Here is a 16,848-nt window from a genome sequence, read left to right on the forward strand (position 1 = left end):
CAACATTTTTAACAAAAAGCTGAAAAAATCATGTTTTTGTCAAAGACTTCATCCAGATTCAGAACGGTGATCAAAACACAGATGGAGTAGATTGAGTCCATCAACACCCTCAAAGCTTCACAGTAAGTTTTCATTCAGTAACGTTAGGCAGTTCATTGTACTCAATTATTACTGAAAGAGTGAACTCAATAACTGAAATAGAACTCAAACTGAATAAGTTATAGCAATTTTATAGTTCCCAACATGATAATGGATAATCATTGATAATCATGATAAGTGGATAATCATTGATAATCATGATAAGTGGATAATCATTGTATAATTAAGTTATTAATTGAGTGATGATTGAGCCCAAGATCCTCCAGAATTCAGCCCAGAGCCAAGCTACTAGGCAAGGCACTTTTATTAATATAGCACATTTCATACACAATGGTAATTCAAAGTAGGGCTGCATGATATATCGAAATTTTCGAAATATCGCAAATGTACATATGGCAATATGTATATCGCAATGGAATGCGATACATGAATGATTTTAATAGGCTACTACAAAACGTTGCGAAAAGTCAAAGTTTTAGGTCAACACATATAGCAGTGAATAGACTGGGCACACGACTGTTACTTACGTGATGTTAAAAAGAGTTATTAACCGCAACAAGTTGCGGAAAACAACTCCTTTTGGTCTCAACTCCTAACCCTGTCTGCTGTCCGACACACACCCGAGAAATTCACTCACTGCCCTTGACCGAATAACTTTTGTAGCTTTATGATGAATCAATGTATATTTAATTAATGTGAAGACAATGCAGTGTTTTAGATTTACATTCAGTTTCTGTATCGTTTCTTGCTTGAATGGTATTCAATGGTATTCGCGAGGAAGATCTGTTTAGATCCGCTCTGACAGACAACAATGTTGAGTAGAGTTATCCCTAGCTGGAGCTCTGGGTAGAGTTAGTCCATGAAGATCTGACTGTAAGGTAAAAACATTACCCTTACAGACAAATCTTCATGGACTAACTCTGTCAGAGCTCCATCCAGGAATAACAAATGCTTACTTCCTAATTCTCCCAGCTCTTTCAACCATATAGCAAGATTTAAAATTCATTAAAAGTCAGAAATACTATAATCAATGATGTGAAATTTATAACATGTCATCCATATAATCATAGAATAGACTCAGAATGAGATCAGTTAATCAGGTCACTACATGATGATTATATCTTTTTCATCAAGAAGTTGTCATGGATGCTCTGAGAGTTGTTTAAGATCCAAGTGCAGTTTTATTTGGATATCCAGAATTGTTGTACACAGCCAGGCAAGAGTCATAACCCATAAATCCATCCAGAAAAACAAGAAAACAAAACCAGAGAAATGCTCAGAAGTACAAGTAACAAAATACAAAGCCTCCATGATGATGACAGAAACAAACCGGGTATAAACAGACAGACACAAATAACATAAGTGATGACGGCTGTGTGTAATGAACAATGATGAGACTGGGACAAAGGATTATGGGAGATGGAGTCTGTGATAGTGAGACAATAATCCGGGGTGGAGTGCCCTCTAGTGGCTAACCAGGCCACTCCAGAGGGTGATCATGACATTACCCCTTCTCTAAGGAGTGGATTCCAGAAGCTCCAAAAAGGCAACAAAAAAACAACAACAACAAATAACCATAGAAGTATGACGGCATAAAATGCTAAAATGTAGTTTATTGCTGCTCATTATACATCCAGTGGATGTGGTGTAGCATAATGACTGTGTAGGCCAGTGATCCTCCAGGGGGGTTGGAGATAACATTTTTGAGATAGCTTAAAATTAATTTAAATATATTAATATAATTCATTAATTGTATTATTAATATGTTAAATTAAATATTAACAATCACCACCTCTCTGTGTATTCTGCAATTGTTTCGGAGCAGCCCAAGCCGTGCTGTGTGAAATACAGACTGAACGGCGGCCCAAAACACCCAACCGCATTATGAACATAGCATATGCAAACTATCTCTCAGGTAGATAAAGAAAACCAGTGTCGCTAAAAAGTTTTGATGAATGACAATTGTAATGAAGGTAAAGACGATTACAGTGACATACAGGAGTTGTACATCAGGCATCCACGAGTCCATTATTATTGATGCGCAAACAAACCGTGTATGTGCGCTCGCGGCTCACTGATATTTCTGCATCAGTTGCTTTGTCTTTCCCGCGCACTCATCCGGCGCATTCTTTCTCTTCTCCGACCCTGAAGCTCTCTCGGTTATCTTAGTGTTAGCGTGGCACCGGTCCATGGGTTTTTACAAGTGCTGAATGTTCCCTCAGTGCAGCACATAGCTTGCAATATTGCATTTGTCTGTTACGTTCTTGTCCTTTTCTCTGAAAATAATGGGAGTTGAAAAAACCAGCATATGCTGGTTAAGGTAGGTTTTGAAGCTGGTATGCTGGTTTGAGCTGGTTTATGCTGGTCAAGTGCTGGTCCTATGCTGGTCCTATGCTGGTTCTGTAGTCGTCTCTAGACATACTATTTTACCCTTGGACTTTTTTCTCTGGTGCTGGAATGTCTTGCGGTGTTGGTAAAAAATAAAACTAACAACACTTAATTTTGGGTTAAAATGCATAATATTACCCAAATTTTATTAGTAATGCGTTATATTACTGCGTTACAGCAAAAAGTAATATATTACTGTAATATAATTACTTTTGTGATGTGTTACTCCCAACACTGGTAGCCAAAATAATTGTTGCTGATTGTGGAGTTGTTTAATCCTGTGCTGAGATCTTGAGATATTTAATGCCGTACAGTCTGATATTAATGACAACTGAGATCCCACAGTGAACATGGCTTACAGCGCAGATCATGTTCGTACAATCGTACAAGACTATTATAAATCATACAGTATGTACCCAGCTTAAGGCTGTGGCTGGAAGTCAGTTGTAGTTCTTGTGTTTTTGCATGTCTCTTTTCTTTTCTCTTTCTCTTTGTCACGATCACCAGTTTGGAGTGCCCTGGTTCACCACTAGAGGGCACTCCATCCCGAACTATTGTATCACTCTCAGAATTTCATTTCCCATGACCCTTTGTCCCGGACTCATCATCTCTTCATTGCACCCAGCTGTCATCATTTATGTTGTTAGTGTCTATTTATACCCAGTTTGTCTTGTTTTGTTTTCTTGATTTTTGTATGGACTGGATTTATGTTTTTTTTGACCCTTTGCCTGGCTGTGACTACGATTTTGGATTTCCCTTAATAAAGCTGCACTTGGATCTTACCTGCAAGTCTCAGAGCAACCGTGACATAAAACTCAATCACTACAGATCCAGCAGCAAGTGAGTTTGGAAGTCTTTTTGGACTTTGACAATATGAGTTTTCATTTTGTTCATCCTTCTACTAAGAAGGAATTAAAAGCAAGGCGTCAGGCATTGGCTGCCTTGCGTCAAGAGGGACTTGGGATCTCTGGGTTTTCCCAGATTTTTTGGACTTTGACTTAAATATCAAGAATCAGAAATTGAAATTTAACAATTGCTTGGATTACCCCTTACCGTCATGTGAAATGGGTGAACTTAAAACTCTGGGCTACAGGGGTTTTATTGACTGCCTGATCTATTGTCACCAGTTGACTCAAGTTCTCATGACTTCTGATTCTACAGTCAACATGGCTAACATACACGTACCTCAAGCCAACATGGCCACCACATCAGAATCTCCAGTTGGCAAGACATGGATGTCTTGCCAGAGTCTCCAGCCATCGTGGGAATTACGCCAGAGCCTTCAGCTGTCATGGATGACCCATCAGTGTTTCCGGTCATCATGGACGTTGTGTTTGAAGACAGGATGGCAATTCCAAGATATTTGAAAATGGCTTCTAATCTAGAAGAGACACAGATGACGTCTGTTCAAGCAGCTGGTATCTCAGTGGTGTTGTCGAGCATGGGGGTCTTGGAGGTGGTAACAAAGTCGACGATATTTCCCATCACTGACGAAGGATCTAATCCTAATCTCACTCCAGCCCAAGAATCCACTTCAGTGTCTTCTCCAGTCCCTGAGCCCGCCCCAGAGCCCGCCTGAGCCCGCTCCAGTCCCTGAGCCCGCCCCAGAGCCCGCTCCAGTCCCTGAGCCCGCCCCAGAGTCCGCCTGAGCCCGCTCCAGTCCCTGAGCCCGCCCCAGAGCCCGCTCCAGTCCCTGAGCCCGCCCCAGAGCCCGCTCCAGAGCCCGCTCCAGTCCCCGCTCCAGTCCCTGAGCCCGCTCCAGAGCCCGCTCCAGTCCCCGCTCCAGTCCCTGCTCCAGTCCCTGAGCCCGCTCCAGAGCCCGCCCCAGAGCCCTGAGCCCGCTCCAGAGCCCGCTCCAGTCCCTGAGCCCGCTCCAGAGCCCGCTCCAGTCCCTGAGCCCGCTCCAGAGCCCGCCCCAGAGCCCTGAGCCCGCTCCAGTCCCTGAGCCCGCTCCAGAGCCCGCTCCAGTCCCTGAGCCCGCCCCAGAGCCCGCTCCTGTCCCTGAGTCCATTCCAGAACCCTCAGCCGAGATGGCTGCCACACCTGAGCTTTCAGAAATTGTAGCACTGGCCATTATTGCCACAGCCATTTGGTGTGTGTGTGGGCTGTGCACACATCAGCTCCAGTCTATGAATTCACTTCAGAGTTTGCCTCTGTCCTAGAGCTCATCCTTGTGATCTATGAACTTCCTGTCTGCCCTGATACGATCACAGAGGTCATCCCTGAGTGCTCTTTCTGCCCTGATGTGACCACAGAGGTGGTTCCTGAGTTTCCTGTCTACCTCGACACGACCGTAGAGGTCGTTCCTGAACTGTGTGCCTGCCTCAACACGACCGTAGAGGTCTTTCCTAAAGTAACTGCCTGCCTCAATACAACCAGGTCACTGGAGGTCACTCTGGACAATGCCTTGAAGGGTGTTCCTGAGATCCCTGCCTGTCCTGTTGTGGCCCTAGTGGTCACCCCTAACTTCTCTGTGTTTAATGTTTCAGTTGGTTTGGGGGGGGGGGATTGGTAATGTCATGATCACCAGTTTGGAGTGCCCTGGTTAGCCACTAGAGGGCACCCCGGATTATTGTATCACTCTCAGAACTTCATTTCCTATGACCCTTTGTCCCGGACTCATCTCTTCATTGCACCCAGCTGTCATCATTTATGTTGTTAGTGTCTGTCTATTTATACCCAGTTTGTTTCTATCTGTGTCATCGTGTTTTAGCAATTGTTACATGCAGTTCTGAGCACTCTGTCTTGTTTTGTTTTCTTGCTTTTTGTATGGACTGGATTTATGTTTTTTTTTTTTTTTTTTTTACCCTTTGCCAGGCTGTGACTACGATTTTGGATTTCCCTTAATAAAGCTGCACTTAGATCTTACCCACAAGTCTCAGAGTAACCGTGACACTCTTTCCTTCAGTATTTCTGCTTGTTAAGAGCAGGTGTTCGTCACTAATGCTCAGTCATCACTTGATTAATCACTTAATTATGTAATTAACTTCAACACTGCTTCAGGGGCCGTTTACACAACACCAAGAAAGGGCCTTGAGTGTTTTTATGATCAATATTTGTCATGTTCTTTTTGATCAAATGTTTTCTAGCATTATACTTGATGGAGTGTCAATGCTATTTAATTTTGAATGCATTTTGTTAATATTAACCCTGAAGACATCCTGATAGTGACCTGTTTGAACACACCCATGTGATCATTAACTTCACCCTCTTACAACACTTACCAGGAAGAGACTGACTCATTTCCCCTTCCTGTCAAACTGACTCTCATGTCTCGACAAAAACCATAAAGAATCAGCAATCAGTGGAGAATGAAGAAAAATGCTTTATAGAAGGATTTTTGAAACGTTTGTTTCTAAAAAGACAGCAGATCTTTGTTATTCTTGTGGATATTCATTTTCGAAACCACCATTCAGAAAGTGAAAGTAAAGTTTATATTGCTGGAGCTTAAACAGTGAAAATGGCTTCAGCAGCTGAAGATGATTATATTTGTCCTGTATGTCATGAAATCTTCAAGGCTCCCGTTATTTTATCATGTAGTCACAGTTTCTGTAAAGAGTGTCTTCAACAGTTCTGGAGAATCAAGAAAACTCAGGAGTGTGCTGTCTGCAGGAGAAGATCCTCAAAAGATAAACCTCCATGTAATCTGGCATTAAAAAACTTGTGTGAGTCGTTCCTGAAGGAGAGAAATGAGAGGAGTTCATCAGGATCTGAGGAGATCTGCAGTTTACACAGTGAGAAACTCAAACTCTTCTGTCTGGAGGACAAACAGCCTGTGTGTTTAGTGTGCTTTACTTCACAACAACACGTCAATCACACATTCAGACCCATCAGTGAAGTCGTTTCATCATATAAGGTAAGATAAATGACTCTTGTTTCACATGTAAAGGGACAATTACTCAACCTTCTGTCCCTCTAGTGATGTCCCTGCTCCCTAAAACAGAAACCATGTTACTTAGTTACTTGTTATGGAAAGTAATGTGTTATGTTACGCAAATACATTCAAATATGTTTCCACATCATTATATGATCATATCACTGTCTTCTCTTCACTATAATCTGGTGTTTTATGTGTTTTTGTTCAATTCTAGGAGGAGCTCAATACAGCACTGAAGTCCTTACAGAAGAAACTTCAACACAATGAAGAAATGAAAGGAGAGTTTGAGAAAACAGTTCAACACATCAAGGTGAGGAAACAGAATCAGAGTCATTTTCATCACAGCTGTAGGATCACTATATACAGTTATGATCTGATATATTTAATATAATGGATTCCAGTTTATTATTTCTGTAAATGACGAGCATCAATCTGCTTCTGGATCCGTTATATGTCAGTATCTGAGTTTATCTCTGGTATTAATGATGTGAAGTGTTGATGTGTGTCGATTGAGATGATTGAAGTGAATGTGATTTGATTTCAGTCTCAAGCTGAGCACACAGAGCGTCAGATTAAACAGCAGTTTGAGAAGCTTCATCAGTTTCTCAGAGATGAAGAAGAAGCTACAATCACTGCACTGAGGGAGGAAGAGGAGCAGAAGAAGCAGATGATGAAGGAGAAGCTGGAGGAGATGAACAGACACATCTCAGCTCTTTCACACACAATCAAAGACATGGAGGAGATGATGAAAGCCAATGACGTCTGCTTTCTGAAGGTCTGATTTCAGATCATTGGTTGATCATTGGTTCATTGATTGAGTTCTTGATAATAAATGGTGTGTTTGTTCTGCAGGAGTTTCCAGTCTCAAAGGAAAGGTGAGTGATCTGCTCCTGTCTCTGGTCTCTCTGGTTCTGATCCAAAGCCACTGCAGTTCTGACTCCTGAATGTTCTTCCAGAGTCCAGAGCTCACAGCCGGATCCACAGATGGCTTCTGGAGCTTTGATTCATGTGCCACGTTACTTGGGCAACCTGCCGTTCAGAGTCTGGAAGAAGATGCAGGACATCGTCCAAAACAGTGAGTCTGACTGAAGAAGATCTGAGCTGGAAATGATGGATGGGTGGAGAGTTAAAGATGCTTCATGATAGATAGATAGATAGATAGAAAGAAAGAATGCAGATTGTGTCAAAGCAGCTTTACAGTTTGGGTTCCTTGCTGCTGTCGCCTTTGGCTGGCTTAGTTAGGGACACTTGATATTCAACAATGTTTTTGATCTGCCTGCATTGACACCATTGTATGAGAACTGAACTGAGCTGGACGATGACATCACTGTTTTCTTCAGTGCTGATATATAGATAAATTAATTATTTATTTTCAGTTATCACTGACACAATCTGCATTGTAATAAGCGCTATATAAATAAACGTGACTTGACTTGACTTGACTCGGTAATAGGTAAATAATTTTGGCTGCACAGCAGCTCCTTAAGAAAATGGTGTCATTGTCCAGCTTAAGTAAATTCAGTATTGATTCATTCAGTTGTAAAAATCAATAGTTACTAATTTAGTTAATTTATCCATATATCAGCGTCCAACATGCCAGGTTAAAGAGATGCATTTTTAGTCTAGATTTAAACTGACAGAGTGTGTCTGTTTCCCGAACAATGCTAGGAAGATTGTTCCAGAGTTTAGGTGCCAAATAGGAGAAGGATCTACCACCTGCGGTTGATTTTGATATTCTAGGTATTATCAGCTGGCCTGAATTCTGAGATCGCAATAGACGTGAAGGACTATAATGTGTTAAGAGCTCGCTCAGGTACTGGGGAACTAAACCATTTAGTGCTTTGTAAGTAATTAGCAAGATTTTAAAATCTATACGATGTTTAACAGGAAGCCAATGCAGTGTTGACAGAACTGGGCTAATATGGTCATACTTCCTAGTTCTAGTAAGAACTCTAGCTGCTGCATTTTGTACGAGCTGTAGTTTATTTATCAGGCGAGCAGAACAACCACCCAGTAGAGCGTTACAGTAATCTAGCCTTGAGGTCATGAACGCATGAACTAACTGTTCTGCATTTTTCATTGAGAGCATATGTCGTAGTTTAGATATATTTTTAAGATGGAAGAATGCGGTTTTACAGATGCTAGAAACATCTTCAAATGAAAGATTGGTATCAAAGAGCACACCCAGGTTCCTAACTGACGACGAAGACTTAACAGAGCAGTCATCAAGTGTTAGACAGTATTCTAGGTTATTACGTGAAGAAGTTTTTGGTCCAAAAATTAGAATCTCTGGTTTTTTCTGAATTTAGTAGTAGGAAATTACTGGTCATCCAATTTTTTATATCAGCTATGCATTCCGTTAATTTTGTGAATTGGTAAGTTTCGTCAGGGCGCGAAGAAATATAGAGCTGAGTATCATCAGTGTAACAGTGAAAACTAACGCCATGCTTCCTAATGATATCTCCCAAGGGTAGCATGTACAGAGTGAACAGCAACGGTCCTAGTACTGAGCCTTGCGGTACTCCATATTGAACTTGTGATCGATATGACATCTCTTCGTTTACTACTACAAACTGATAACGGTCAGATAAGTATGATTTGAACCATGACAATGCAATTCCACTAATGCCAACATAATTTTCGAGTCTATTTAAAAGAATGTTGTGATCAATAGTGTCAAATGCAGCACTAAGATCCAGTAACACTAATAGAGAGATACAACCACGATCTGATGATAAGAGCAAATCATTAGTAACTCTAATGAGAGCAGTCTCAGTACTATGGTATGGTCTAAATTCTGACTGGAAATCCTCCTTTCATCTACAGCATAAATCACATCAGATCTAATTGATTTATTGTTATTTTAACTTTCCCAAAGTTTCAGTTTCTCTTGATGGACACAAATGTCTGAATCACACATTTAATGTTTGTAGCTGATGATGAAAATGAGTGTGAAATAACAGCACTGACAGTGATCAGAGGAAAATGTCTGATGTGTTTGATCAACAGGATGAGTGTCATAATAGGTCGTTTGCACATGACGTCACATGGTGGTGTGAAATGCAGATAGAGGGCAGGAAGCGATTTTCTACATACACTGTAAACCTAAACAGTATAACTAACTTATAATGGAAAGTACATTTTACTGAAAAGGTGCCAAAAAGTTTAACTATTATTCTTGAGTTCATGCAACATCTATCAGAGATTTAAGTTAACACTAAATATTTTTTTTAGATTTTACAACTCCACTAAAGTTTAGCATTCAGGGAACTTGAAAAAATAGATTCAACCATGATCAAATATTTTAATGTCAAACATACGCCCTCTAGTGGTGGTTTTTTTTACCAAAATGTGAAGTCACATTTTGGTATATTTTAAGTAAATAGATTTTTTGATATATTTTAAGTAAACTGAACTGTTTCATAGTTTTGAGTTTTATGAACCTATTCCTTTTAATTTAGATTAACTTAAGTTTAACTGAAGTGGCCTGCGGGCCGGCAGTTTGAGACCACTGGTTTAAGGGATTATATCAAAGACTTTATATATTATATAGACATATAATATAGACAATCCCATATTTATATAGACATTCCCAGAAATTATCCCTTAAAGTCTCATACTTGAGGTGTTTTATGCAACCATATGTTGTGATTTTCTGTCTATACCTCTCTTGTAATAGTGTCTAAACCAGTACATTAAGCACTTTCCTCCATCTCATCCATTCTGCTTTTCACTTCCTGCCCTCCATCTGGATTTCACATGTCACCAGGACCATGTGATTGCAAAAAAGCTATTCATAATAATCTGTGTTGGTTCACTCTTGATCATTATATGAACATCAGAATAAAATCATCCGTTGATTGTGTCTCATCAGCTTCTGTCATTCTGGATCCAAACACTGCAAATCCATGGCTCATCCTGTCTGATGATCTGACCAGTGTGAGATACAGCGGGATCAATCAACCTCTTCCTGATAATCCAGAGAGAATTGACCATTATCCCTGTGTTCTGGGTTCAGAGGGGTTTAACTCAGGAACACACTGCTGGGATGTGGAGGTTAAAGAGAGTTCAGAGTGGACTCTTGGAGTAACTACAGCATCAAACCAGAGGAAGGGGTGGGGTTTCTACAACACCGATGTCTGGAGTGTGGAGTATGATGTGGATGGAGAGTGTGAATCATCTATGAATGAATTTTGTGTTAATCAGAAGCTTGATCGTGTAAGAGTGTATCTGCACTATGACGGAGGAACGGTGTCATTCTCTGATCCTGTAACTAACACACATCTACACACATTCACAACCACCTTCACTCACACACTCTTTCCATTCTTCAGTTGTTATGATGGATCTCTGAGGATCTTAGCAGTTAATAGTCAGTAATTGTTACTCCTGTAGGTCTGGATCTTCCTGCTTTCATCATGTTTCCAATATTTAATCCAGATCACATGAGTAACAATGCTGTTGATCTGTATATCAGTACGATTGGGCCGTGATGATCACATGACTGATATCAGCACTACAGCAACACACACACTCTCATATTGCTTTAATACAACAGATCAATAAACAAGAAGTTTTCATTTATGTTCCACTTCACACAATTAGACCGATTGGAGAGCATTTTATTATTCATTTACCTGATTATTTCAGTCAAGTGTGTTACGACCTTGTCTTTTCCTTCGTCACCTGGTGGTGGCATGTCAAATTGGATAATTTATGGGTGGAGAGTATAAATATCTGGCTGATCTACTCAACCGTACTTCCTCTGGTAGAACGTGTTTCTCCAGAGAAGTCATTTGCTCCAACCTGCTTTCATTTTGTTCTTCCCAACCTTTCTTACCCATTGGATTCTTATTTTCTTTTGTTTATTTAATTCCCTAGACATTGTGCTATTTTGTTTGGAACAGATAATTTTGTAATAAACATGGCAATTCAAAGAACTCATTTGTTTGTGTGATCCTCTTTATGTGGCGGTCAAGAACGAGCTGGCCGTGACATAAATTGGGGGCTCGTCCGGGATCCTTTGGAGTAGGAAATGTTGGTGAGTATTTAACTATTTTTGTGAATGGTCACCTTTTTGAATGAGAACTCTGGTTAGGAAGAGTGTATCCAGCTGGGTTGTGTATACAATCCTTCCGACGGAACACTGGTTGTTGTTTTGTTTATTATTTTTCCTTTTTTATTTTTGAGGGTTATTCTGGGTGGAGATATAAATCTCTGTTGGGGGTACGCTTTCGGACTTTCAGTTTGACTGATCGGCACTGAGTTTAGTGTTTAATGCCGCCCCGAGCCTGGTATATCCTTGAAGACTAGATAGGAATTAGTTAGTGATTTATTTCAGGTAGGAGCTGGAGTGTCTCAGTTCATGGAGGTGAACCTATTCAGCAAAACTTGTGAATAATTATTTGTTTTTTAGTGCGCTCTTTTTTTTTTTTTTTCCCGCGAACCTACAACGTGTTTTCGACTTGTGGTAAGTCTTTGAAGTTTTCGTGAATGAGTAGGTTACGTAACGGACTGACGTAGATGAAGCAGTGGCTTATGGGAGGTGTAGTTCTAGTAATCACGAGCGTTCATTTCTGAACTTTTCACATCATAATTATATATAATATCATAATGTTTTTCTTGTATTACATCAAATCAATGAAGCAGTAAATTCTACATTTTCAATGTTTGTTCATTATGAGACTAAATGAATAATTATTTCAGAGGTGAAATCATTTGTTCAAGTAACTGGATGTAAAAGGTTCTTGCTGATCCACAACAATGTTGAATAAATTGTAAATACTTAATATAGAAATACTTGATTCAGCTGTTCATAAATCTGATTCTCAAAAAAAGAAAAAAAAAAAAAAAAAATTATATATATATATATATAATAATTTCAGTATCATTTTCATAATGAAAAGTTACATTTTTACAAAAATTATTTATACGTCAAGTTCATTTTATTAAGTACACTGGAAGTTCAAGTATATTTTTAAGTATTCTTTATGTAGTAAGTATACTAATATCAGTGTACTAGCAGGTATATTGATAGTTTACTACTTGTAGCACATTTTTTAGTTTATGAAAGTACTCTTTGAAGTATACTAGCAGTCAACTGAAATATGAATATCTGAAGTCAATTTATTAAAAGAAAAAAACAGACCCTCTGCTTTTAAACACACACACAAAAAAAAAACATTTTATTTTAGATTCATGCGTTTATTTTTTTTATCAACACTCTAATATGGGTAAGTTTCATTAAAAAAAAGCAACATTTTGAACAAACAGTTGAGAAAGACTGCATCCGGATCAGATTCAGAACAATGATAAAACATAGAGTAGATCGAGTCCATCAACAGTCGTTTCTTCTTCCTGCGTTCAACATTTCATTTAGTAATGTTAGGAAGTTTTGATTTATATGCTGTTTGATGGTCTCGTTATTTTATATGTGCGTCAGCAATGCTTCTGTCACTCGTTTCTGCTTCTTCTTCATCTGTGTTTTGATCTGGAGATTCAGTACTCTTTCAGAAGATGCATAGTAGCGCCCCCTACTGTATAACAGTGAAAACATGGATTTCAATTCTAACCATGGTGGGAAAGAGTAAAGTGGATTTGAAGTAAATTGCTATGTACACTACCAGTGGATTAAACAAAAATTCACATACTCAGAATTAGGAAAATATCTGTTTTCTTTATAAATCAATATTTTCAAACAACATAAATTTATAATACATTATATAAAACAATGTGGAAAAAGCTGAATCAAGAGATTAAACAGAACTACAAGCCAAGTATACTTAGAATGCTTAACTACCTCAATCAACAAGTATAGGCCTAATATACTTAGACCTTTCTGTCAGTGTAATTTTAAGTATATTTCTGAGAAGTACATTAAAAGAAGACAAAGTAAACTTTCTTATTTTTTAGTGCACACTTGAATAAACTTGTTTTTGTGAGGGTTTACTGAATGAGCACTTTACTATTCAATTCAATTCACATTTATTTGTATAGCACTTTTCACGATACATATTGTTTCAAAGCAGCTTTACAGAGAATGCATGTCAACATTACAATTTGGAGAATTAAGTTAGCTAACAATGTAACAATTTAGGCAATTAATTTACAATCACTGTTAGCAATTTAATTGAAGGTAGACGCAATGAGCTCCTGGAAAAATGAATTACAGTGGGTACGGAAAGTATTCAGACCCCTTAAATTTTTTACTCTTTGTTATATTGCAGCCATTTGCTAAAATCATTTAAGTTCATTTTTTTCCTCATTAATGTACGCACAGCACCCCATATTGACAGAAAAACACAGAATTGTTGACATTTTTGCAGATTTATTAAAAAAGAAAAACTGAAATATCACATGGTCCTAAGTATTCAGACCCTTTGCTCAGTATTTAGTAGAAGCACCCTTTTGATCTAATACAGCCATGAGTCTTTTTGGGAAAGATGCAACAAGTTTTTCACACCTGGATTTGGGGATCCTCTGCCATTCCTCCTTGCAGATCCTCTCCAGTTCTGTCAGGTTGGATGGTAAACGTTGGTGGACAGCCATTTTTAGGTCTCTCCAGAGATGCTCAATTGGGTTTAAGTCAGTGCTCTGGCTGGGCCATTCAAGAACAGTCACGGAGTTGCTGTGAAGCCACTCCTTCGTTATTTTAGCTGTGTGCTTAGGGTCATTGTCTTGTTGGAAGGTAAACCTTCGGCCCAGTCTGAGGTCCTGAGCACTCTGGAGAAGGTTTTCGTCCAGGATATCCCTGTACTTGGCCGCATTCATCTTTCCCTCGATTGCAACCAGTCGTCCTGTCCCTGCAGCTGAAAAACACCCCCACAGCATGATGCTGCCACCACCATGCTTCACTGTTGGGACTGTATTGGACAGGTGATGAGCAGTGCCTGGTTTTCTCCACACATACCGCTTAGAATTAAGGCCAAAAAGTTCTATCTTGGTCTCATCAGACCAGAGAATCTTATTTCTCACCATCTTGGAGTCCTCCATGCGGGCTTTCATGTGTCTTGCACTGAGGAGAGGCTTCCGTCGGGCCACTCTGCCATAAAGCCCCGACTGGTGGAGGGCTGCAGTGATGGTTGACTTTCTACAACTTTCTCCCATCTCCCGACTGCATCTCTGGAGCTCAGCCACAGTGATCTTTGGGTTCTTCTTTACCTCTCTCACCAAGGCTCTTCTCCCCCGATAGCTCAGTTTGGCCGGACGGCCAGCTCTAGGAAGGGTTCTGGTCGTCCCAAACGTCTTCCATTTAAGGATTATGGAGGCCACTGTGCTCTTAGGAACCTTAAGTGCAGCAGAATTTTTTTTGTAACCTTGGCCAGATCTGTGCCTTGCCACAATTCTGTCTCTGAGCTCTTCAGGCAGTTCCTTTGACCTCATGATTCTCATTTGCTCTGACATGCACTGTGAGCTGTAAGGTCTTATATAGACAGGTGTGTGGCTTTCCTAATCAAGTCCAATCAGTATAATCAAACACAGCTGAACTCAAATGAAGGTGTAGAACCATCTCAAGGATGATCAGAAGAAATGGACAGCACCTGAGTTAAATATATGAGCGTCACAGCAAAGGGTCTGAATACTTAGGACCATGTGATATTTCAGTTTTTCTTTTTTAATAAATCTGCAAAAATGTCAACAATTCTGTGTTTTTCTGTCAATATGGGGTGCTGTGTGTACATTAATGAGGAAAAAAATGAACTTAAATGATTTTAGCAAATGGCTGCAATATAACAAAGAGTGAAAAATTTAAGGGGGTCTGAATACTTTCCGTACCCACTGTACGTATTAATAATTAGGATATATCGAAATTTGGGAATGTGCATGTTGATCCAGATGTTGCGTCATCTGAAGTCCTCGCAGGAGTTGGCACCGTCTCTTCAAAGGTGTTGGTCATCTGAGGTCTTCTTAAGAGGCTGGATCTAAACTGAAGCTGATTCATTATCAGAAAGGCTATTCCAGAGTTTAGGAGCCAAATGTAAAAACGCTCTCCCTCCTTTAGAGGGCTTAGCTACTTAGTTAGGTACAAACAGAAGTCCAGAGTTTTGTGATCTTAAAGGCGTGAAGGATTGTAGGGCGATAGAAGATCGGTTAAGTACACAGGAGCTAAACCATTTAGAGCCTTATAGGTCATTAGCAGTACTTTATAATCGATACCGAACTTAATATGTAACCAGTGTAGAGATGATAAAATTGGTGTTATATGATCATATTTTCTTGACCTGGTAAGAACTCTAGCAGCTGCATTTTGTACTAATTGTAGCTTGTTTATTGAGGAAGCAGGGCAACCAGCTAGTAATGCATTACAGTAATCTAGTCTAGACATCAGGAAAGCATGAACTAACTTTTCTGTCTGTATTATTTTTTTTAACTGGTTTAATACAATCTAAATCAGTGTTTAGTCAATGTTTTATTCTTTGCTTTGATTGTCATTTTTATTATCCATTTGTTGTTGTTATTTTGATTCTTTATTTTATTCTTTTTAAGTAAAATACTTTGAATTACTATTGTGTTTGAACATGCTATATACTGTAAATAAACTTGTGTTGCCTAAAATCTTGTTTGTCATCACACATTCAGACACATTTGGTTTCTCCTCATTTTTTAAACATTGTATGATATTTTAGTATATTAAGGTTTAATGCCTGATAGTGTATGACAAGTTTTGTTTTTGTTTCAGTTTCTCCATGTGTGAATCAAACAGCTGCTGAAGTGAGCCGATCATCTTTTCATAGAGGCTTATGAATCTGTTGATGTGACAGATTCTGTACAGCATCGGTGGAAGATTTTTTTATTTTATTCCATGACTATCTGACATGTTGAAGTTTCTTTTTAGGGAAAAGTTGTGTAACCTTCTTATAGTTATGTGTTATTAGTATGAAAGTTATTTCACATCAATAAAAAAAGACTATAAAACTATAAAAAAAAAGACTATATTACAATAAAAAAGAGAAACTAATCGCAGATGAATGATCATTTTACACAAAAGGACAAATAATATACATTGGACTGATGTGAAATTCTTTTCCAACATTCATGTTCAATAGATGATGTAATATAAACACAGAGTGAATCTTCAGCTGCTGCCATCAGACTGCCAGAAAAACAAGGAAGTTCATCACTCTAATGTCGACATTAACAAATGAAATAACATTTACATGAAGTATAGTTTAATTAATCAATTAATTAATTGCTGTTTAATTTAATATTTGTACTCTGAAAAAAAGAAAGAAAAAGAACTTGTCATTAAGTGCATTTTATATTGGACTATTTAGTATTTAGTTTGACTAAATTGAAATAACACTCCCCACAGAACAAAAATGAGAATAAACAATTTTGTTTAATTGGTATTTTTGCTTGACACCAGAGTGACTGCTGTGCTGAGTTTGCTTTTCACCAAACATAGCGTTTGGAGTTCAGTCCAAAAAAGTCAGTTTTGGTCTCATCAGAACAACCCGATAACAACGGATCTTAGGACTGGGTCC

At 38.9% G+C, this 16,848-nt stretch overlaps 1 protein-coding gene across 1 annotated transcript; it reads left to right on the forward strand.

Moving 5' to 3' along the window:
* The first annotated feature begins 5,723 nt into the window (after nt 1-5,723).
* On the forward strand, nt 5,724-11,304 carry LOC127508144 (E3 ubiquitin-protein ligase TRIM35-like). Its single transcript, XM_051885827.1, has 6 exons — nt 5,724-6,343; nt 6,579-6,674; nt 6,909-7,139; nt 7,217-7,239; nt 7,321-7,439; nt 10,239-11,304. Exons 1-6 carry the CDS (start codon nt 5,948-5,950, stop codon nt 10,742-10,744), a joined length of 1,371 nt encoding a protein of 456 aa, XP_051741787.1. The 5' UTR covers nt 5,724-5,947; the 3' UTR covers nt 10,745-11,304.
* The last annotated feature ends 5,544 nt before the right edge of the window (nt 11,305-16,848 follow it).

The sequence above is a fragment of the Ctenopharyngodon idella genome, chromosome 3 (genome assembly GCF_019924925.1).
Source record: "Ctenopharyngodon idella isolate HZGC_01 chromosome 3, HZGC01, whole genome shotgun sequence".
Lineage (NCBI taxonomy): Eukaryota > Metazoa > Chordata > Actinopteri > Cypriniformes > Xenocyprididae > Ctenopharyngodon > Ctenopharyngodon idella.

Excerpts from the sequence above, each read along its gene's own strand:
- LOC127508144 (XM_051885827.1), top strand. The coding sequence starts at position 5,948 with ATGGCTTCAGCAGCTGAAGATGATTATATTTGTCCTGTATGTCATGAA. Across the intron at positions 6,675-6,908 it reads AAACAGTTCAACACATCAAG|TCTCAAGCTGAGCACACAGA; the intron begins GTGAGGAAACAG and ends ATTTGATTTCAG. Across the intron at positions 7,440-10,238 it reads GCAGGACATCGTCCAAAACA|CTTCTGTCATTCTGGATCCA; the intron begins GTGAGTCTGACT and ends GTGTCTCATCAG.